Source organism: Humulus lupulus, chromosome 7 (assembly GCF_963169125.1).
Source record: "Humulus lupulus chromosome 7, drHumLupu1.1, whole genome shotgun sequence".
Lineage (NCBI taxonomy): Eukaryota > Viridiplantae > Streptophyta > Magnoliopsida > Rosales > Cannabaceae > Humulus > Humulus lupulus.
Window position 1 is genome coordinate 206740093 of NC_084799.1, and position 22933 is coordinate 206763025.

General features: G+C 34.9%; 1 protein-coding gene across 1 annotated transcript; it reads left to right on the plus strand.

Annotated features, from left to right (window-relative positions):
- Positions 1 to 9193: 9193 nt before the first annotated feature.
- On the plus strand, positions 9194 to 16794 carry LOC133792660 (protein neprosin-like). The gene is made up of 7 exons (XM_062230567.1): positions 9194 to 9202; positions 11979 to 12173; positions 13495 to 13584; positions 14145 to 14297; positions 14934 to 14987; positions 15110 to 15247; positions 16411 to 16794. The coding sequence occupies exons 1-7, from the start codon at positions 9194 to 9196 to the stop codon at positions 16792 to 16794; spliced, it is 1023 nt and encodes a 340-aa protein (XP_062086551.1).
- Positions 16795 to 22933: the final 6139 nt, after the last annotated feature.

Consider the following 22933-nt stretch of genomic DNA (forward strand, 5'->3'; position numbering starts at 1 on the left):
ATTAATTTACAATAATAAAATAGTCCAATATCAATCGTTATCATCTAAACCTAAAAATAATACAAATATATTCATCGTTGCAGATCTTCACACAATATTCATCGATCTATACTCAAAATCATTATAAAATCTCAAAACCATTGTTCATCATCAACAACAATTATCATCATCATTTCATATTAATTGCAGACACAAAAAATCAAGCCCAGAGTCGAAATTTGTACATCAAAAAAAATTTCTGAAAAACATAAAAAATAAAATCGACAAACTTCTCAATCTTTGTGCTTATTCAAGTTGAACAATATGAAACATGAACAAACCTACAAAATAGCAATATTTCGCCAACAAGATATTAAGAAATAAAAATAGTAGATTAGCACTTAATATTAAATCGTAAGGAAATAACTAGAATTCACTCAAAAAACACTGAACTTTTACGTAGTTCAGTGGTTAAAATCCACCTAGTCCACGAGTCAATGTTATTACTGTTTCTCTCTTTATTTTGGCAGAGTTGCGATAATACAGAATAATCGTCCCCTTTCTTATCCAATATTCCCAGTATTTATGGGGGAATTCCATGGACATGTTTGGGGAACCGTATCCACAAACCGCGTAATTATACATATGATATATAATTAATACAGATCATTCCCCTAGACATTGGGATATGATTTGATAACATAATAAATATGTTCCTGCTATCTCAGATAATAAATGACATAAATACGATACAACCTGGTAATTAATGAGAGTATAAAGAATCTCCGACTCTTGAGAGCCTTCAGTATGCGTTGTCTAATTCATCACGAGTTTCATATCTCACCCGAGCTCATGCTTTGACAGCTATCTGACTCCGAGCTCATGTTTGACAATTATTTTACTCATAGCTCGTAATTAATTATGGATGCCTAACATTAGGTTTGGCCATTATGAATCTCGAGCTGCTCACATGGTTAATAATCAGATATTCTACTTGGTTATCTTTCCACGTATTTACCTGCCAGCTGTTCCCTAGTTGAGTGAGTGAACTTGTGTTAAAATCAGGGTACAACATAGAGACTACAATCCCATCGGCTCAACGTTATCGTGTATGAGCAGATATGAACGTAAGTGAAGAAAGAAACAACAAACCCAGGCCTAAGCCCAACCTTCTTCTCCGGCCCCGTTTGTTGTTGCCCAAGCAAACGCACGACTTTGTTCTTCATTGTCAGTCGTTGCCCAGCTTTCCTAGATGCACAGTCGTCGAATTTGGAGAAGAAAATGAAACCGAAGAAAAAGCAAGAAGAAAGTGATTCTTCTCAGATCTGGAAAGTTGAACCCATCGTGGAAGATGAAGAAGAAAAATAAATTGAAATTAAAAAATATATATATAGTTTTTTGGGTTCGTGCTTCTGGATATCGCATCTTAAAGGCTTTGGTTTGGAGAGAGAGCTGAAAATTCAGGAATAAGAAAAAGAAGAAGAAGAAGAAATGGAGGGTTGCGGGATAAGGAAGAAGGGGAGAAAAAGAAAATTAAAAAAAAAAGTTCAAAGTTTTTTTTTAACAAATTTTTTATTATATTAAATTAATTAGATTTTTAAAACAAAAGTTTAATGATTTTAAAATATTTAACAAATTAAACTATACTTGTATATCATTTCAAGTTTGCACAAATTTAATTTATAGTTAATATTAATATTCGTCCCTTAACATTAATACTTTGAACACAAATTATTTATTTGGCACATTATCAAATATTTTTATAATTTAATTACTAAAATATTATTATATTTCTATGGGAAATTTGATTTTTAATGCATTACGTGGGTTTGTATAACAAAATATTACCAAGCTAAAAAAACATCACATTTTTATTATAGTATTCATTCGATTCCCAAAAATGCCCCTATCATAAATTTCCCTATCTTTTTCTCCAATTGTCTTCTCCATCTCTATCTCTCACGTTTTCCCTCTCTATCTCTCAAGCTCTCATACAAAAAACAAGGCAGCCACCACTATCTTAATCTATACTAATTTTCGAGCTTGGATTTCAGGGACAAGTTGTGAATCCTTTCAAGGCAAGAACTTCATTTTAGATTTTGAATAAAAATCGTATGGGTAAGTACATATTTGTTATATGTAGTGAGGAAACTTGTTTATCAACATTGTTTTTGCTATTTCGAATATATATGTGTATGCCTTCATGTTTTATTGTAATTTTTCACTTTCGGAATGGATTTTTGTTCCTTTCTTGATTTTTTTCTGGGTATTTTGTCTGCCTCAATGAGACTCGATGGTCATCGATGGACCTCAATAAAACCCTCATATATTTATATTATTTGTCTACCTCGATATGCCTCGATAAGACTCGATGGACCTCGATAAAACCCTCACACATTTAGGGAAAATGACTGCCTCGATAAGACTCGATGGTCCTCGATAAAACCCTCACACATTTAGGGGAAATGGCTACCTCGACGAGACTCGATGGTACTCAATGGACCTCGATAAAACCTCACACTTTTAGGAAAAATGGGTACCTCGATGGACCTTGATAGAGGCATAGAACTTAGTGTATGTAGTATATGCCTTGGTGGGCCTCGATGGGTTCATAAGAAATTTGTTGGGCAGTCTGCCTCGATGTACCTCGATAGTTTGACCTCGATATAAATCAATTTTTTGATGTTTTATGTTATAGTTTTAATTTTTGACCTATTTTTTTGTTTTTTTTTTGTACAGATTCGTTTGTTTCCATGTTTGTTGCATTCAATGGTGTTTGGGAACTGGAAAATTAGGATTGGATTTTCAGGGATGTTGAAAATCAAGTTCTACCTTTGGGGAAGGGTGTGACGTATAAGCAATTGCTTGACATTCTATACGATGAGCTTGAAGTGGATAAATGTGTGCATGACTTGAAAATTGAGGTCCCGTACACATGCCTATCATAATCTGTCAAACCTACCGTTATAAAATATAATAAGCATGTGTGTGCATTCATTGGGTTAGCATCGAAATCTGTAGAGAAACGGATTCCTCTATGTGTGACATTGGTTAAGAATGGAGGTATAAGAAATGCATCGGCCTCTCCCAACGTTAATAATGAAGTTAAATTTGAAGAGAACATTTCTCCCCCATGTCATGGTTTCAAAGGAACTCAAAGTGAGGTTGGGACATTTGTTCCCAAGACAAATCCAGACGGCATAGTCCATGATGATATCCATGTTAAATATCCGCCATATTTGTATGACACAACGGAGTACGATCCCTATGCCTACGATCATTATGTCAACGACGATCCTGTTGCTGATGCAACAGATCTTGGTGGGCCAGATATTAGGGCAGATTTTCCAACACAAAGTTCAAATGTTATGGTAGTTGAGGAGCATAGAATAAAAGATTGGCAAACACCTGGGACCACCAGTAGTCGTCCAGGTCCAAGTAGAACCGATGATAGTTTTAGATGGAATTCTATATTGGACTTAGGTGAAGATTGTAGAACATGGAGTTCTCCCATGTTCACCAAAGATGATATAAAGGTCTTACATTGACATCATTCCTCAACCAGCAAAGCTTCAGGAGAATTGCACATTGGCAAGTTCTTTCAGAACAAGCTTGAATTGAAAACCAAAACATCCATATTTGCGATGAAGAATAATTTTGAGTTTATGGTGAATAAATCTGGGACTGATGTGTGGTACATTACCTACAAGGATACTAATTGTGGTTGGAGATTGAGGGGTAAGAAAAAAATGCGATCTGAAATGTTCGAGATTACTGTATACAACGAAGTACACACTTGCTCACAAGAAATTCGAGATAAGGACCACCATCAAGCATCATCGTGGGTTGTTGGGCACCTAATCAAGAGGAAATTTACTAGCGATGGTACTCGGTACATGGAAAACAACATAAGGGAGGACATAAAGCACCATTTTGGGGTCGAAATGAGCTATGAGAAGGCATGGAGATGAAGAGAAAATGCTCATGTATATCAAAGGGACACCTGAGGAATCATACTCCAAGTTACATGGATACCCGTGTCAATTGGAGCATAAGAACCTAGGTACAATTATTGATTTTGTAGCAGAAGATGGTCGTTTCTTGTATTGCTTCTTTTCCCTCGGTGTTTCTAGGCGTGGTTTCTAGTACTGTCGTCCTGTAATTTGTGTGGACGGCACATTCTTGATGAATAAGTATTGTGCCCACATGCTCTGTGCTGTTGCGTTGGATGCAAACAACCAGATGTTTCCAATTGTGTTTGCATTGGTGGACAGTGAGAACCATAACTCTTGGACTTATTTCATGAGAAAATTGAAGGAAGTCATAGGGGACGTTGAGAACCTAGTTTTTGTATAAGACAGGCATAAAAGCATTAATCGTGCTTTGGAGCTTGTGTTCCCAGATGCTTATCACGGTGCATGTTACCACCACATCTGTATGAATGTGGTGGCAAAATTCAAAACTGACCATTGTCAATACATCATGGGGTGTACAGCGTACGCGTTTCGAAGAACGAAATTTCATAAGTTCTCTGACAAGATTAAGGTAATTGATTCACCCATTGCTCAATATCTTGAGGGAATTGGTTTTGAAAGGTGGAGTAGCGCTTATTTTCCTGGTAATCGATACAATATCATGACGAGTAACTACGTAGAAAGCTTTAACAATAAAACCAATGAGGCAAAGAGCTTTACAGTCGCCACTTTTCTTAAATTCATAAGATTCACTCTTCAATCTTGGTTTGCAGATAGACGTGAAAGAGGTGCAACAACAACAACTGTGTTATCACCTGAGATGGAAAATTATTTGAAGCAAACAGGTGTGAAAGCAATTTTCTTGGATGTCCAAGTCCTTGGTCATCATGAATTTCTTGTGGTCGATGGTAATGGTGATTGTAAGGTGAACTTGGCACAAAATTATGCTCTTGTTGCATGTTCCAAACCATTGGGATACCATGTGTACATGCTTTTGCTGTATCTAGAAAAAGAAGCATAAACATTTACTCATTGTGTTCCCCTTACGATAGAATCGAGGCATTGAGGGACACTTATAAAGAAACTATTTACCCTGTTAGGAACGAGGATGAACGGGTAATCCCTGATCACATCAGATATATGGTTGCTGGCGTCCCCGTTGAGAAAACCTCTGTAGAAAGGCCCAGGAAGCATAAAGTGGGTAGGCGAAAGACAAACCGCTATGCTTCACGCATGGAAAAGATCGTCAAGCCACGTAAGTGTAGCAAATGTGGTGGTAGTGGGCACAATAGAAAGTCATGTAAGGCTAGGCTTTAAAAATTTGTGTTTTGTAATTATTCAATTGATTTGCTCTATTTCTTATATCCAATAGCTCTTCTAATACTTTGTTGGTTTTGATATAAATAAATAGCTCTTCACAAAATTTTTCCTGTCTGTCTCGATAGGCCTTCATCTGGACCAATCGAGGTTTATCGAGTCCTATCGAGGCATATATCGTTATGTATTATTATGACCCTATCGAGGCATAGCGAGGTCTATCGAGGCATATTTGTTTAAGCGTTATTTACCTATCGAGGCCAATCAAGTCCTATCGATATCTATTGAGGCAGATTTGGTTAGTATTGTTTTTTACCTATCGAGGCTTATTGAGGCAGTTTGTTTGACCCATCGAGTTTTGTTGAGGCAGACACGTTATGTGAATTTAGTAGTATTTTATTTAATAACTTTTTCAAAGAATAATGTTTGATAAAAAAAATAATATACAAAAATAATTATATACTATACTACACAAGAGGTATATCAAGAAAATGTAAAGGCATCACGGTGACAAATTCTGATAGAATAGGTCCACACACCACTTGGTCCTTAAATGTTGGATATTCTCATCGATAACGGTATCGAGTGGTAGCTTGGAAACCAAATGCTCGATATGTTTGATGGCAAACAGACCACAATCCCCACTGCATATAGTCGATTTTTTTTGTGTTAATACAAGATAAAAATAACTTTAAAATTCATATTTCAAAATACACTAATTAAATAGGGAATACCTTGTCTTAGTCTGAGGACACTCATTTGGAGAAATATGACAATATGAAAAATGCTTTGCGTTATGCTCAGGATATGTCTGGAGGTCGTCATGGTCGTCAAACATGCCAGAACACCACAACAATGAAGGCAACAATAGGCACCAAGGCTTGATCACTTCCTCCAACAGAGTTGGACTAAGCATGCTATGGTTGGAATCATAAATGTTGATGAAACACGTTGGAATGGAGACTTCAATGGCGATCCAATGTGCAATTTTTTCGACGTGCAAGGCAAAATATACTTCACTCACATTTTGCCAGGATACGAAGAATTGATTATCATCACCCTTCAACATCTTCAACTCATCGTTGCCCCATGTATACTTAGTGTCGGTCTCTCTGAAATGATTCCAACGACCTAGGCACACTTGGGGGAAGGTGGTGTTCATGATTGCAGCATCCTGCCGAAATGCGCCATGATAAAAGTGGCATCGGCGGTGTAGCATGTGCAGAGCGACATCAATATGTTGAAAAAACATGAAAATTCATTAGTATCATCAATATATCTTAAGATTGAATTGAAAACATAAATGTAATTTACATACCGAAAACCAAAGCTAAGTATGGACTGTGTGCAACTACAAGAACCATGCCACACCGTGCGTCCCAGTGTGGACGTTTTGATCTCTCTTGTTGTCGATCCTCCCGATGGTCCACTTATGGAAGCTATTCTCCTGCTGCGAATCACACTTCCTCAAAGGTTTAGTAACTAGCCCATGTTTATCTTCTCTCATCCTTTTCGTTGGGTCAATGAAGTCATCAAAACGGTTGGCCCTGCGTTTCTTCCTGACAACTTCAAGGCCAGCTGCCTCCTCATGTTGTAGCACTTGTACACTGGGACTATCGGCGTCACTAGCGACTACAAATTTCTGGGCTTGTGGAGTGGAGGGTGGATCATCGGGCTCGTAGTCCTCAGGCAAGATATCAGACTCTATATCTGATTTTAAGTGGGTGGATCAACCTGAGACCACTGAAAGCAGTTGCGCCAACTGAGTCATGATCATAGTCTGATTATGAAGTAAGGTTGTCTGGCCCTCCTCAACCTTCTTGAACCTTTGCATCAACTGCTCATAATCAGGCTGGGCAACCTGACTAGAGGAAGGTGCACAAGCCTGTGAAGTGCCTTCCTCAACCCTCGGGACATCCTCGTAAAAAGTGGAAGCTTCCTTTGCAACCTCTGCCAGCTTCTCTGCCTATTTCTCATATTACTTCCTCCACTGCAGTCCCAACCTCTGCTAGAGTTGATTCCAACTCAAGGAATAACCTGGAATCAACGTCTGGGAGCCTATTGTAGTAGATTACCTCACTAGGACGTGGCTTCAGCATGGAAAATACCACTAACTGCATGGTCGAATAACATGTGTCAGAAAAACTTTAATAAAATAAATCGTTAATCAATTAATTTATGGCATTTAACAAGATAAAGTGGAACTTACTCAACGCTTGGCGAGCATCGGAACCAACTCAGCTGTTGAAATAGTGACATCGGTCTTCGTAGCCCAACTAAGCATCTTGGGAATTTGGTTCCCACTGTTCTCACCGAACTTACTCCCGATAGCTGGCATGGCCTCAAAATCCTAGTACAGAAGTGCGGGGGCATAGCCATAGAAACTATACTTAGACTCATTCTATTTTTTGCTCGAACCCTCTTTCTTCTTCTCCTCATAATGCTTCAATTGCTTCTGAATGTCCTTGTGAACTCCTCTAATAACCTTCTTGAAGGACAACTTCCCCCACAGATACTTAAAAAGTAGTCAAGATCCTTAACCATCTTCAGGGAATCATCCTATATTGTCATTGTTTCTCTAGGCATTCAGTACCCACTCTATCAAATAGCACAAACCAAGCTTAAATGCATCTTCTGGGTTTGTCAAGGCCTTTAAAGCATCTTCCAAACAATCGAAACTAACCTTCGAATCACCATTAAAGTATTCCTAGATGATCTGATCACTTGAAAGGTGCTCTCTCAACTCGTCTGGGGACGGGGTGTTCCCAAAATTCAGCCCGGTGACTAGAGCAAACTCTGCAATCCCAAATTTGCAAAGACTGTTGCCCAAGTAGAATTGGACCTCTTCATCCTTCTTGATTTCCACCTTCCACAACATAAGCTGATGCAACAGAACCCCAAAAAAACTAAACGGCTTAGCCTTGAAGAATTGTCCCAACGGACATGCCTGTGCCCGTTCAATTAGCATGTGCCTCTTAAACTGCTCTATAAAGGTTTCCAAGTAAGCACTACCCCTATAGGTGACACGACCATGAAAATGCTTCTCCAATGACTCAATCAATTCAGGCACCTGGAAAAAAAATGTTAAAAGTACAATTTTAAACAATTTGGTAACTATCGAGGCCCATGTAAAATAAGAAAATGCATAGTTCTATCGAGTCCTATCATGGCCTATCGAGGCAATGTAAAACCATAATATATCTACCTCTGTCGAGGCCTATCGAGGCAGATGCTAAATCAGTCATAAGTCTTATTCTATCGAGGCCTATTGAGGCAGGTGCTAAACCAGCCATATGTCTTATTCTATCAAGGTCTATCGAGGCATATCGAGGCCTATTGAGGCACACTAAAGTTGAATATATCTAATATCATCGAGGCCTATCAAGGCCTATTGAGGCAGGTTATAAATCAACCATTTGTCTTATTCTATCGAGGCCTATCGAGGCACACTAAAACTAATTATATCTAATAGCATGGAGATCTATCGAGGTCAATCGAGGCACATTAAAAACATAACATAACATATACTATTGAGTTCTATTGAGGCCTATCGAGGTGGGTCAAATTTTTTGAAAAAAAACCCAGATTTCTCAGTTACCCAGCCTCAATCTATCCTATGAACAAAACATCAACAAAAAACCAGACATTGCAGATTAAAAAGAAAACCCTCACCTTCGCGTACTTGGGAGTTGTTTTGCCTACTGTGGAGTTGTTTCATTGCCTCTGGGTGCTTCCGGTCCGATGGTCAAGTGCTAGTTCCGACTAAACGACCAAAGACCCTTTTCGATAATGCTTCTCTAAGCCGATTTCGTTGGGCTGCGACAGATTCAAATGTGAGTTTTGCGAGTTTTTTTGGTTCGAGACCGAGAGTGAGAGAGAATATAGAGACACCGAGAGAAAAGAGAGAGTGAGAGAGGGAACAAATGGCAGAGGTATTTTGGGAACGAAGGTAAATAATAGGACCAAAATGAGATTCCTATAGTGATATTGTATTTTTTAAGTACAATCTCACTTAATACATTAATAGTTAAATTTCCTTTTTTTTTTAATATATAATTTACCACAATTATTAATGATGATAGTTTAATTCATTCTTGTTGATTTGTGTAAGTAAAACACCATAATGGAAAACCTAATTAGTTATTAAGAAAAGAAAGGAGACCCAAAGATCAAACCATAGAAGAAATAAAAGAAAAGTATTTGCTAATATTCCTTTATGGTACCAAGCGCTTAAATGACATTATTAATTTAGTAATTGGTGAAAATTAATCATTTTTTAATGTTATTTTGTAAAATAATATATTTTTGATATACTATTTTTATAAAATAGCTAGCTTTTAAATAGGATGTTGAGAATTTTTAATAGAGTGTCAAGTGTGTTTAGAAAACTATTTTATAAATAATATTTTTTTGATATTTTTTTTATAAAATAACTTTTAAATAGGATATTGAGAATTTTTAATAGAGTGTCGGAGTGTGTTTAGAAAACTATTTTATAAATAATATATTTTTGATATTTTTTTTATAAAATAGCTTTTAAATAGGATGTTAAGAATTTTTAATAGAATGTGGAGTGTGGTTAGAAAACTATTTTATAAATAATTATAGAATAAAAAACTACTTTTCAAAGTGATTACTTAAAAAAACTGTTTTTTTCAAATACTCTTAATTAATTAGAATCTTCAAACAATAATGGGTATTTATAGTGTGGGTAGCAAAAATATGACTACTAGGGAGCTTTGATTTTTGGATAATTGATGAGTATAAGAAGCCAAGATGCACTACATTTGAACCATCAAATCAACTAAGAAAAATTATACAACTTTTCTAGTCTTATTTGAATATTAAAATTATTATTACTATACATAAATAATATTTATTAAAGACACATTTAATTTTAATCACACAATTTAAAATTATATAATATATAATATAAATAGTTAAAATAATTTCTATATGTTACTAACATTACTCTAATATCTATATCTATATATTTATATAAATTAGAGTTTTAAAAAGTTGACGTGACACTCTAAAATCATTCTAAAGCACTATATTTATTTTCTAATTTTTTTTATTCTACTATTTTTTAATTTTAAATAAGATATTTGTGAATGACTAATTTTCTAATAATTATATTATTATTATTAATATATATTAGATTTTTTCTAATTATTTTATATATTTATTTATACATAATTTATGATTTTTATAAAAAAAATCACGCAAAGCGTATAATTAATACCAATAATAAAAATAACAATAAATAAATACAATCAAGCTTACAACAAGTTATTTGAATTTTGTTTTTGAAACTTTAATTATTTATGTTACACCTAGATTTCGAGACCCGAGATTGTGATCTCGAAAGCTGGATTCGTCAAGTGTGAGCTCAAGATATCTAAAACGCATGTGCGTGGCCCAGATGTCGAACCCTCGAATCAAGATGGCAATCTCGAAGGCATTTTAACCTCGAAGTCATTTATGAGCTCGAAAGAACTTAGCATCGGGGTATATTTGTTGTTGGGTGTCTTCGGATCAAGTAGCCCGAGCTTAGCAGGAGTACAAGCTCGGAGTGTAACAGCCTCGATGGTATTTACCTGTTCTGAGCTGGTCTTGGGGTAAAACGGCTAGCTCATAACTTATCTATAGACCTGGACCGACATGATGCTGATTGCCGATCTCGAAAGATTTAATGGGTCATCTGATGAGACGCGTTCCATGCATTTAAAGATATTTATTGTTGTAACATCCAAACATTAAAGAGATATTAACAAGTCTGTTATACGTCCCCTGGTCTTCAGGAGACGTTTCCTTGTATATAGGAGTTACAATATTTAATATCATTACTTTAATTAATAAGCAAAAGTATCTTCCCAAAAGATGTGGGAATGAACTCTGAAAGCTCTCTATAAATAGAGAGTTCATAAACATTTGTAAAAGGGGGGGAGGGATATTTTGATATACTGAGAGAAATTCTGGAGAATTCATCCCTGAAGGATTTCCAGAAAACTTCAAGTCTTAATAAAATAGACTCGTGGATTAGGCAGAATTAACTGCTGAACTACGTAAAATTCTTGTTGTTTTGCCATATTATTTATCTGCGCCATAATTCCTATTGTTTAAGTACTCTACATTTTAAGTTGACGAAAAATGGTGTCAACAATTTAAAATTTCTTAAACAAATTAAAAAATGTATTTTTTAATCATTACAAAAGGCTACACGAAACGCAGTTATATTTTTTAATTTATATATAATTTCTGCATATTATATCTACACAATCCGAAACACTACAATATTTATTCCCTAGTCCATCCAAATTATTTAATTTAGTTTTCCTAACAATTTATTATTTGTCAATTGTGCATATTTAGATTATTTAATTTGGATAAATCTCGTCAGGCATATCTCTAACTATAAATACATATATTTAGAATTTTTTGACAAGCCTGGTCAAATGTTGATATCATATAACTAAATATATTTATAGATAAATATAGATATTTGTCTCTATATATAATCCAATAAATTGCAAACATTCTATTATTCATCACATAATTTTCTTATTATCAGCTTTCCAGGTACAAACAACTCAATCCATTTCTTTTCAGTTTTATTTTTCTCTAATTTTTTTAATCCAATATTATATATACAAATATATAAATATACACAGTGAATATTCTCTTGATTACTTTTCTTTGTTGCAGATAGACCCAAAAACTCATTCATCTATGGATATTAGGGCAATTATCTTAATTAGTATATTGTGTTATATTTCATATTATGGTAATGCTGAACAAAACACTGCAACATTATCAAAAGAAGAAGAGTTGGAAATAGAGGATCAACTTAAGCAATTGAACAAACCAGCAGTCAAGACCATCCAAGTAATATTAATTTTTGTTTTATAATAAATTTTAAATTGATTACAAAGTTTGATTTGATTTTCAACATATATTATTTTTAGAGTTTTCGATTTAAAAAAAAAAACAAAAATTATATTGTCATTAATTTTACATTGCTGTGTGTTGTTATAATTATCACAATATAGATAAACCTACTTTTTACATTAATTGTAAATGTGCTAATTTATGTATATATAAACAATGGTTTATAATTATACTTTTTTGGACACTGTGTTTTGTCCCATTACCTGTTTGGATTCTGTATTTTGACAAATTACTTTTTGGACCCTATGTTTTGTAAATTGTTCAAATAGAACCCTAAACCCGATTTTGATCAAAGTTTTCTCGACCGAAATCACAAATAATTTACCAAACTATAAAATCATTATTTAAAAACTGTTTGTTATATTCAATTTTTCTTCATCAAAATTGAGTTTAAGGATTTATTTGAACTATTTTACAAAATATAAAATCCAAAAATGAATTTTTTTAAAATAGAAGGTCCAAACAGGTAATAAGAAAAAACACAAGGTCCAAAAAAGTATAAACCCTTATACAATTATTTTTTTTCTGACAAAAAAAATAAAATAAAATACCTAAATGCACTATTTAAATTTGTTGAGACTATTTTTTTAACTTTTAAATTAGGGGTATTTAAGGTATAAATACTTAATTTTTTACATTTTTTACAATTAAATACTTAATATTTTATTTTTTACGGCAAAAATACACAATGTTCAGTATATGTTAAAGATAAATACCTAATTTTTTTTTCTTTGCGGCAAAATTACCTAAAGTTGCTAGAACATTGCTTCTGTAAGTACCTCATCTGTTAGAGCTGTTAAGCATGTTAACTAAGCAGACATTGTCACTCTGCAATCGGTCCATGTTGTAATATTTTAAAAAAATAAAAAATTTAAATTAGAAAAATGAATTAATAAAAATACATTTTAAATTAATTAAAATTCAAGAAAGTACATATTTTGTGGACAAAATACCAAAATTACAGAGTGAACATAACTGGTGAGACTTAACAACTCCAACAAAGGAGGTACTGATTAAAGCAATATTTTAGCAACTTTGAGTATTTTTGTCGCAAAGAAAAAATATTAGGTATTTATCTACATTGGATATTTTTGCAGTATAAATAAAAAATTAGGTATTTAACCGTAGCAAGTGTAAAACATTAGTTATTTATGCCGCAAATACCCATTTAAATAATTTAGCTCTTAATTTTTTTATTTAGAAAGTAAAACTAGATAATGGCGACCTCTATAAAAATTGTATACTAATAATAAAATAACTTATATACTTGCAGAGCGATGGAGTTATTTATAATTGTGTTGATTTCTTTAAGCAACCGGCATTTGACCATCCTTTGTTGAAGAACCACAATTTTCACTATAAGGTTTGTTGTAACTTCATATATATTAAAAAATAATTAGTATTTTTATCTCCCGAACTTTTGACACTACCAGATCGTGTTCCCTAAAATAAGAACTGCTAATTTTTTTCTCTAAAATAGAATTTGTCAAAATTCGGGGGACAAAATACTAATTATTTTATTTTAAATATATCTTTTATTTAACAATTAATATATCAAAAAAATAAATATTATTTTTATTGGTGTAGATGAAGCCCTCTTATCATCCTACAAAGATAAATAAAAATAAAAAACATAACAAAAATGGAAAGAAGAAGATGAAGGGTTTAGGTTGTCCAAGTGGAACAGTTCCCATTAAGAAAGCTACAAAAGAAGATCTCATTCGATCTAAATTATTCACAAAAGCATATTCTTCAAGAGTAATCACTCCTCAAACTATTGAGAAGCCAGGTCTTCATGTAAGTTAATTTTTTCATTTTATTTTATTTTATTTCATACAATTTTTATATGTTTGATTATGTATATAATAACAAATTAATTATATGTGTTGAAACTAAAAGTAAGATTGGTAATTAATGTATTAGCATGCTGTGCTTCGAACAAAGCCTGGAAAAAGATACAATGGAGGAGGAGTGATCATGAGTTTACACAATTTATCTACTATCGTAAGACCTCAATATAGTGCTTCTCAAATGACTATTAAAAATGGACTTGATACCATACAAGTTGGATGGATGGTGAGTTATTCAATAGATATTTGAGACATTATTAATTATAAGTTTTGATGATATATGGTATTTGTTATCATATATATATATATATAGGTAAGAATGCGGTGCAACCATTTTTTTAGCTGGATCGGTGTAGCCAGTGGGTTATTTTCTATACCTCGATAATTTTTTTATATGACGGTGTACATTATAGTCATTTAAGATACATCCTGCAAATTTTCAAGAAATTCTAAATAATTTATCGTGTCAAAAACAAGGTTCAACCAGTTGAATTTTATACGTGTATACAAAAAAATAAGTACGCGTACAACAAGTTGTTTGAACATTATTTTCGACACTGTAAATTATTTGGAATTTCTTGAAAATTTGTAGGAGGTCTTAAATGACTACAATGTACATATTCATATAAAAAAATTGGAAAAAAAGTTATTGATCAGGTGTAGAAAACACCAAGTGACTGCACCGGTGCAGCCAAAAAAAAATGACTGGATTGTAATAATTTCCTATATATATAGTTATATGGTCTTTTAATGCATACTATAATAGTGCTTAATGAGTCAAATATATATAGTTTCATAGAGTTATATTATTATCCTTTCTAATTTTATATATTTTCTACTCAACTCTACTTTATCTCTTTAGGTAAACCCTAGTTTGTACGGCGACAGTAAAACTCGCCTCTTCACATTTTTTCAAGTAAGTCTCCATTTTATGTTCATAAATAATTTTTTTTCATCAATTTATTTTAATTATTAGTTTCCATAAATATATCTTGAATATTAATCATACTATTATTATTATTTGTATTTGTGTTTTAGGCTGGTGGAAGATCTTGTTTCAACACACATTGTCCTGGTTTTGTTATTGTTAACACTGAGATACCACTTGACTTTGTCTTTAATTCACTTTCTCAACGTGGTGAAAGACCATTCATTACACGTCTCTTTGTTTATCGGGTTAGTAATATAATAATTATCTTTCCTAATTTTCTTCAATTATTAGATTTTATTAAGGAAAAATTATACAATATACAGTAAAACTTCGAAAAAGTTAATAGAATTTTGACAAATTATAAATAAGAATAAATTTCAAATGGTAAAAAGTTATAATATTTCTTAAATCATTTTTTGGAATATATATTTTCACATAATAATAATTGTTTTAATATTAAATATATTAATATATATAAAAAATTTATGATAAAATTAATTATCAATTTAAGCTTCTAAATAACTTTGTATATTTCTAACATTATATAAATATGTATATTGTAGATATAAATTTATGTCGTTTTCATTTATTAATCTTTATGTATTGAATTTGACATATTTTATCAATTATTATTTAATTTAAATTTAAATGGGTATATTTTATAAATATAACTCTATTACATAATAATGTTCTTCTCATGGTAATATAAATATGTTGGTCTCAATCTTACTACATTTTGAAAAGAAAGATTCAAAAATAGGAGAACATTTTTCTTTTGTTCAATTTTTTTCGACATCAACTTTCTTTTCTTATTAAAATTATTTCAACATATGCTGTTTTCTTGAAAAATTGGTAGAACAATAATTTTTACCTTTTTTTTTAATAAAGCAAGTCATAAAATTGAAGGTAAAAAAAGTTGATGCCGTAAATTTGAAAGGAGTAAAAGTCAACCAATTTTTTGTTTGTTTTGTTATTATATATATAGAGGGCGATTTTTTGGCTACAACGATATGTGTATTTCGGCACCGAAATAATTTTTTTAAGATGGTGTAATTGTAGTTAATTAAGATATTCTACAAATTTTTAAAAAATTTGGAACAATTTACTGTACTGAAAATAAAGTTTAAACAATTGAATTTTAAATGCATGTACAAAAAAGTAGACACGCGTGCAACAAGTTGTTTGAACTTTGTTTTCGGTACTGTAAATTATTCCGAATTTCTTGAAAAATTGCAGGATGTGTTAAATGACTACAACGTACACTGTCATAAAAAAAATTAGAAAAAAAACAATTATTTAGGTGTTGTATTACACAAATGGCTGCACCGAAGTGGTGCCCTAAATGAAAAAATATATATCTCTTTTATTAGTTGGTATTTTGTGTTCCTAATTCATTGACCATATATAGGATGCAGCAAATGGAAATTGGTGGCTTCTACTTGGAAACTCAGGGACTGAGATTGGTTTTTGGCCAGGAAGAATATTTAGTAGTCTAAATAGTGGATTGGGTAACTATGTGGAATGGGGTGGAGAGGCTTATAGTCCATTAGGGCAACCTAAGAATAAAAATACTCCAATGGGCAATGGCTTTCGTCCAAAAGGAGACACAACATTGGATGCATTTATGGAGCAAATCACAACCATTGATGAATCTCATAAGCAAGTCATTGCTACAAATACTGAGGTTTTCTCTGATAATAAAAGCTTATATGATGTTAGGGATTGGGGACTTGAAGGCACCCATGGCCATATGATATCTTTTGGAGGCCCTTTTATCTCAGCTGCTCGTTGATTTTATTATTATTATGGATCAATTTATCAAGAGTGTTGATATTTGGCATTTTAAGGTGTCTAACATCATATGAGGTGGCACTCCGTGATTGGTTAGTGATACTCCGTAATACTTGTTAAATTCAAATAAGTGAGACCTGATATTAGATTGAACCAATAACGGTATGCTACATCCTTGTGGTGTTGGACATTAGTGATGCCCCTTAGCAATTCTCATTCATTAATTCATAATATGTAATATTAACAATAATAATAATGTACTTTTATGTTGCATGCATTAATTTTAATAAACATTAAATTATTACACTAGTTGTCGATTTGCCTAATCTTTTTTTTTTTAATTTCTTATTAATTAGTCCTCCTATAGCAATTAACAAATATAAAAAATAAATTAACAATTTTATTAAAAAAAAATCAAACAAAACAAATATCGTTAGAGAACACGCCACGATAGAGCTAGAACTTACTAACTTAGCCTATATTGCTTGAAAATCCTTTAAAATAAATAAAATGAGACAAAGGTAGCGCGGTCGTACCAATGGCCTTCTAGAAGTTGCAAGTTACGACTATTCTTCGATCTCAACCCTCTTTCTTTGACCCAACCCTCCATTAGACCCCGTTTAGACATGTTTTCACTACTACAATGATCCTAAATCGTTCTTAACATGTTTTAAATGTCCAAACATGATCCATGCATTCAAATCATAAATATGCATGAAAACCCTAGACTTATCTTCTTCACCAAGCTATTCACCCAAACTTCAAACCATCAATGATATATCCATAATTAAATTCGACCCTAACATGTTTCTATCCCCCAAATAATCATAAACTTTGTTCTATGCATAGAAAACCAATCATAAAAACCTATCATGCTCTTTTAAAGTGACACTTTTCTGTCAAAAGTGATGAGTTAGATTTGGTTATTAGAACTGGTAAATCTGATGAATTAGATTAATGTATCCCTGACTTATGTCATTTGCGTTTTTATTATCTATATTTAATTAATAGAAAGGTTGTTACTTATTTATTAAATAAATATCTTGGTTTCCTTCCATGGAAGATATTTTGGGTAATTGCGCACAAAATAAAACTTTGTTTCCTTATTTGTTTCATAAAGATCACGTTCAGACCTTTGAGGATAAAATCTCGGTGTGATCTCGGCCAGCTAGTTAATAAAACAGGATAATTAAATTATTTCATTTCTATTTTATAATTAATTTTATTTTTGTTTTATTTTCATACAAAAAAAATATAATTAATTTATGATTGACCTTATTCTTTCCTTTATTTTGTATATCAATTTCCTTTATTGCATAAATAAAAGAGTGGATTGAACTTGGACACAATCGTGTACTAGGTTCTTTTTCAATCTATCCAAAAAGGAGTCATTCCTGTTCAATCATGATTGATTTTCACTGCCAACCAAATATTTCCTGAATTAAGGGAAGATATTTTCTTATTTTGATATTTATTATGCAAGATCTCCACCCTTAGTTGGTCTATTTGCACAGTTATAAAGTGAGAACATTCAAGCACTCGAGAGACAACTCTTAGAAAATATTGATTGTATTTTTTTGTAATATTTGAGAATGATTTTTTGTATGTGAAATTAAGTGTAGCATCTTAATCTATTGGTTAGTTAAGCTACATTGCACGTTGTGCATTTTGTGCTAAGTGTCATTATTCGAGATAAAAACTCAAAAGACTTGTTTTGGGAGGATTCAAGTAGCAACTTTGGGAGAAGTTTGACACCACAACATTGAAGGGAGTTCAAGTGTTCGAGATGTAAAAAATATTATTAGAAGACGGTGCTCAATCTTGCAGCAATAGAATAGAGTTAGTCCATCTCTGCATAAAACAAATATATTTTGTACCATTAATCTCTTACTAATCATGTTTTTCTCTCGGCAAGACCTCTTGGACTAGGGAAACCAAACTATGTAAAGATTTCATCTGTCATTTAAGTTTCCAGCACTTAACATTTTTAACATTTATAGCACCCTATAAAGAATCTGATCAATCATCTTTGATTTCTAACCAAATAGATTGTTAATTAATCAGTCAACTTTTTTACACGTGCATACAAAAAAGTAGACACGCGTGCAACAAGCTGTTTGAACTTTGTTTTCGGTACTGTAAATTATTTCGAATTTTTTGAAAAGTTGCAGGATGTGTTAAATGACTACAACGTACACTGTTGTTGACGCCGTTTTTCGTCAAACAGTGAAAGAAGAGCACATAAACAATAATTGATAATGGCCAAATACAATAAAACAAATCAAACACCCGATTTTTACGTGGTTCAGCAGTTAAGTCTGCCTAGTCCACGAGTCTTTGTTATTAAACTCAAGATTATCTCTAGGAATTCTTCAAGAATAAATTCTCCAGAGTTTTCTCTCAAGGATCAGAATTTCGGTCATTTACAATGGTGCATGGCTTCTCTATTTATAGAGAAGGTTGCAGAATACTATCCCACATATTTTGGGTAGTTACTCTTTTTGTGAATAAAATAAATGGCTATAATCAGATATAAAAGGAAACGTCTCCTGAAGACCAGGAGACGTATAACTGATCAAATAATATCCCACGATTCTAGGGGATTTACCATAATAAATGAGGATTACATCTCATATTTATAACACTTGTAGATATTCAAGGTGGTTATCACGTATCTCTAAGGCTTTAGCCTCCCAGGTTTCCCGTCACCTTTTGAGCTGGAGACATCTTCTGAGGTCACATGGCCTTTCGAGATCGTATGTTTGTTCGAGCTCGGGAACCCTGATCCGAAGTTGTCCCCGAAGATGAGTGTGTTCCCGAAGCTGTCTTCCGAGATCATGAATACTTCGAGGTCACCATACTCGAGGTCGTCTATATCCTGCAAGCTTGACATACAATCCTGGAGCATGTTTCCAAACCTATGGGTCTACTGACTTGTGAATCAAACTTTCGAGGTCATAATTAACATGGCTCGAAATCTGGGTATAACATCTTGCCTCCTCAAAAGTATTTGTTCGAATCCTAAGAGTAGGAAACTTTTGAACTACTTTCTTTGAGAACTGTACCGTCACACTTTTGAAAATGGACACGCGTCAACCAGGTATTGCTCATTTTTGGTACTTGAGTGCCTTGAAAACACGCCCACGATCGTCCGCCTGACACCTTTTCAGCACCATCTTGTCATTGATCCCTGTCCGTTGGATTTTGCAAGGATTTCATTCAACGTTCTAGATTAACTCCTTTTTCCCACCTATATATACAAGACTCCATTCTTCACCTTCATTTTCACTTTCGTTCATCAGAAGCAAGAAAAGGAAAAACGAAACCAGACCTCCCCATACAACTTCCGTTCTGTATATGTTCTCTCGGCCAAAGAAGCAAAGAAATCCTAGATTGTTCGAGTCAGTGAGTTCTTATTTGCAACCTCTTCTTCAATCGACAATCTCTCTGCAATCGCCATTACTGTGTAAGTATGCAATCTTTGTTTTCCATTTTGTCAGCTTTTATTTAAACTGTTCTTGTTGTGTATATGTATATACTAGTTTGCATCCTTAGCCTAATACGATAGGAAGTTTTAACCCGATAGGTTTTCATGCTTTTAAGACTTTCATTCTGGATTTTCGTCTCTGGTTTATACCCAGTTTTGACGTTTGAGTGTGGTTCCCATTTTCTGGGTTTTGAAATTTTTAGGCAACGTTTCTTGTACACTAAGTTTTCGGATAAAAACATGGGCCTTGACAAATGCACGAAACCCAAAGACGCCTTTCCTGATTAACCGCCACTCTTCTTTCCCTTGAATTTCGGGATTTTCAAAAAATTATCCGCGCTCCTTTTCTTTTTCGTGGAATACACGCCCCTGACTCTTCAATAAGGGTCTTAGAATTTAGTCTCGTTTCTAAATTTCCGAGCTCATTCCATCGAGCTCGTGATTCTTGCATGCATGGCCCTCACCATTTTTTCTTTCTCGTTAGTTGTCACAGAATCTGGAAAGACGGTGGGGGTCATTGCTGGCAATCCCTTACGAGCCAAAATCTTCGAGCCCCGAATCGTTGTTCGCCCGGAATCAACGTCGGATAAGAAAATACGAGCTTGCGCGCGAGCAAGAGGACATTCGAGCTCACTACCGCCGTCAGATAGACGAAGTCATCGAAGGGAAGAGGAGAGTTCTTCGGGAGGCCATTTATCCGGAATCTAATTCAGGCCCTAGGCCGATTCCTCTCGATCCTGCTTTAAAGGTTACTGTCGCATACCCCCCCGGAGAGCTCAAATTTTCATTAATGGGGGAACCTTCTTCCTCACAGCCGAGGAGAGAGATGTCCGAGGCCGAGCTTTACTGGAGCACGGTTATCACAACCAATCAAATATCTGAAATCCTGGCTTTCCATGGCCTTGGTTTGTCAGGCACCTTGAAGTGTCGACCTCCGACTGGTCAAGAACGGAGCTGCTTCGCCCCTGGCAGCCGTGACGCCACAGTGAAATATGCGGCATGGAGCCAAGAACATATGAGGGCAGGAGCACTGCTGCCCTTGAAGTCTTTTTTCAAAGACTTTACTGATTTCGTTGGGTTGGCTCCGTTCCAACTCAACACCAATTCGTACAGGGTGTTGTCTGCCCTGAGGTCCTTGTACCATGAGCTGGGGTGGGAAGGACCTTCACCTCAAGAGATTTTATATCTCTTTTGTTTAAAAAGCAACCCCTCCCGAGCTCGGGGAGGGGAGGGGATGGCTTTTACTACCTCTCGAGCTACCCCAAGGAGACGAAGGTTTTTGGGGACCTTCCCAACCACCCGCCTGATTTCAAAAGAGCCTTCTTTTGGACAGATGGTCTGTCCCCGTCTCGACATTATTCGTTCAGGCGGATTCGTAAGTATTCTCGCTACCTTTATCTTTGTGCTCGAGACTTTAGTTCTTAAATCCATATTTAGATGAAACGTGTTTCGCTTTTCAGCTAATTTTCAGCGTCCCACCCCTAATGAAGCGATGAAGAGGCACAGAGAGGCCTTGCTCTAACTCCCTTATGGCAGGAGGTCTCTCTCGTACCTATTACATGAGGGCAAGCTTCGAGCTTGTGGGTTGTTGGAAGAGGGCCAGTCAACCTCTGACTGGTCCAGTAAAAAATATGAGCACTGGGAGGAGGTGCCACTGCCCACAGGCGCCCTTCCTCCGAGGAGAGAAAGGAGGCCATCACTCCCAGTTCGCCTGAGGAGTCCGCGATCTGGGAATGAGGCCAATGATGAAGCCTCGAGCTCGGATTCAGATGAAGGTAAAGTCCTCCCTACTTCGAGAATGTAGTCCCCGACCTTACTAAAACACAGGCCCAATAGGCTAGTCTCGTGCCCACAGGATAGATACCACTTCTACATATGGAGTTGGGTAGATGACTGCGTCCATAGGTTTGATAGTGGGCTCGGGAAATACGACACCATGTACACCACGGACGAGATGTGGAACGGGATAGCCGTTCAGTATGGGACCAACGATTATAGGGATCTCTCGAGGTTATCACCCACCTATAGGGAAGGCACTCCCCCCGCCTCCCCTGAAGACGGGGGAATTTCTTGGTCCCCAAGTTCGAGCTCGGGGGAGAGTTCCAGTTAGTTTTTTTTTTTTTTTTTTTTTTTCTTTTCCTGGTTTCCCTCTCTTTTCAAACTTATTATTATTGTCTAACTCATTTTAATTGTGCAGGCGCCATGAATCCCGACCTCGACGCTGTGCTCTTTAGCGATGGGGGAGCTGGCGCCCAGAGGAGCAAGCGTCCGAGAATACCAGGGAGGTCCGACCGACCGTCCAAGGTACCCAGACACCGCGAGACGACCCCCACGGCTCAGACTACTGCGAGCACAGCCAAGGAACCGACTGTTCAGGTTGATGCGTCTGGCTCGACCGCACCCATCTCGCTGCCTCCCACCGAAACCCAATTAGCAATTGTTCGGCCCCCGAAGAAACCTTCTACCTCCAAGGTTCAGCTGCCAACGGCCCGAACTCATATTGAGGAGTACGTGCTTGATGGTGCCGCTGGGACAGAAGGGGCTGTGCTCAGCTCGGATGTCCTTTCTCGAGTGGGTCAGAGCTTTGCTGGCTTCGGCGCCGACCACTAGGATCTCGTGCACAAGGCCTCGAACTGCAATACTCTTTATGATA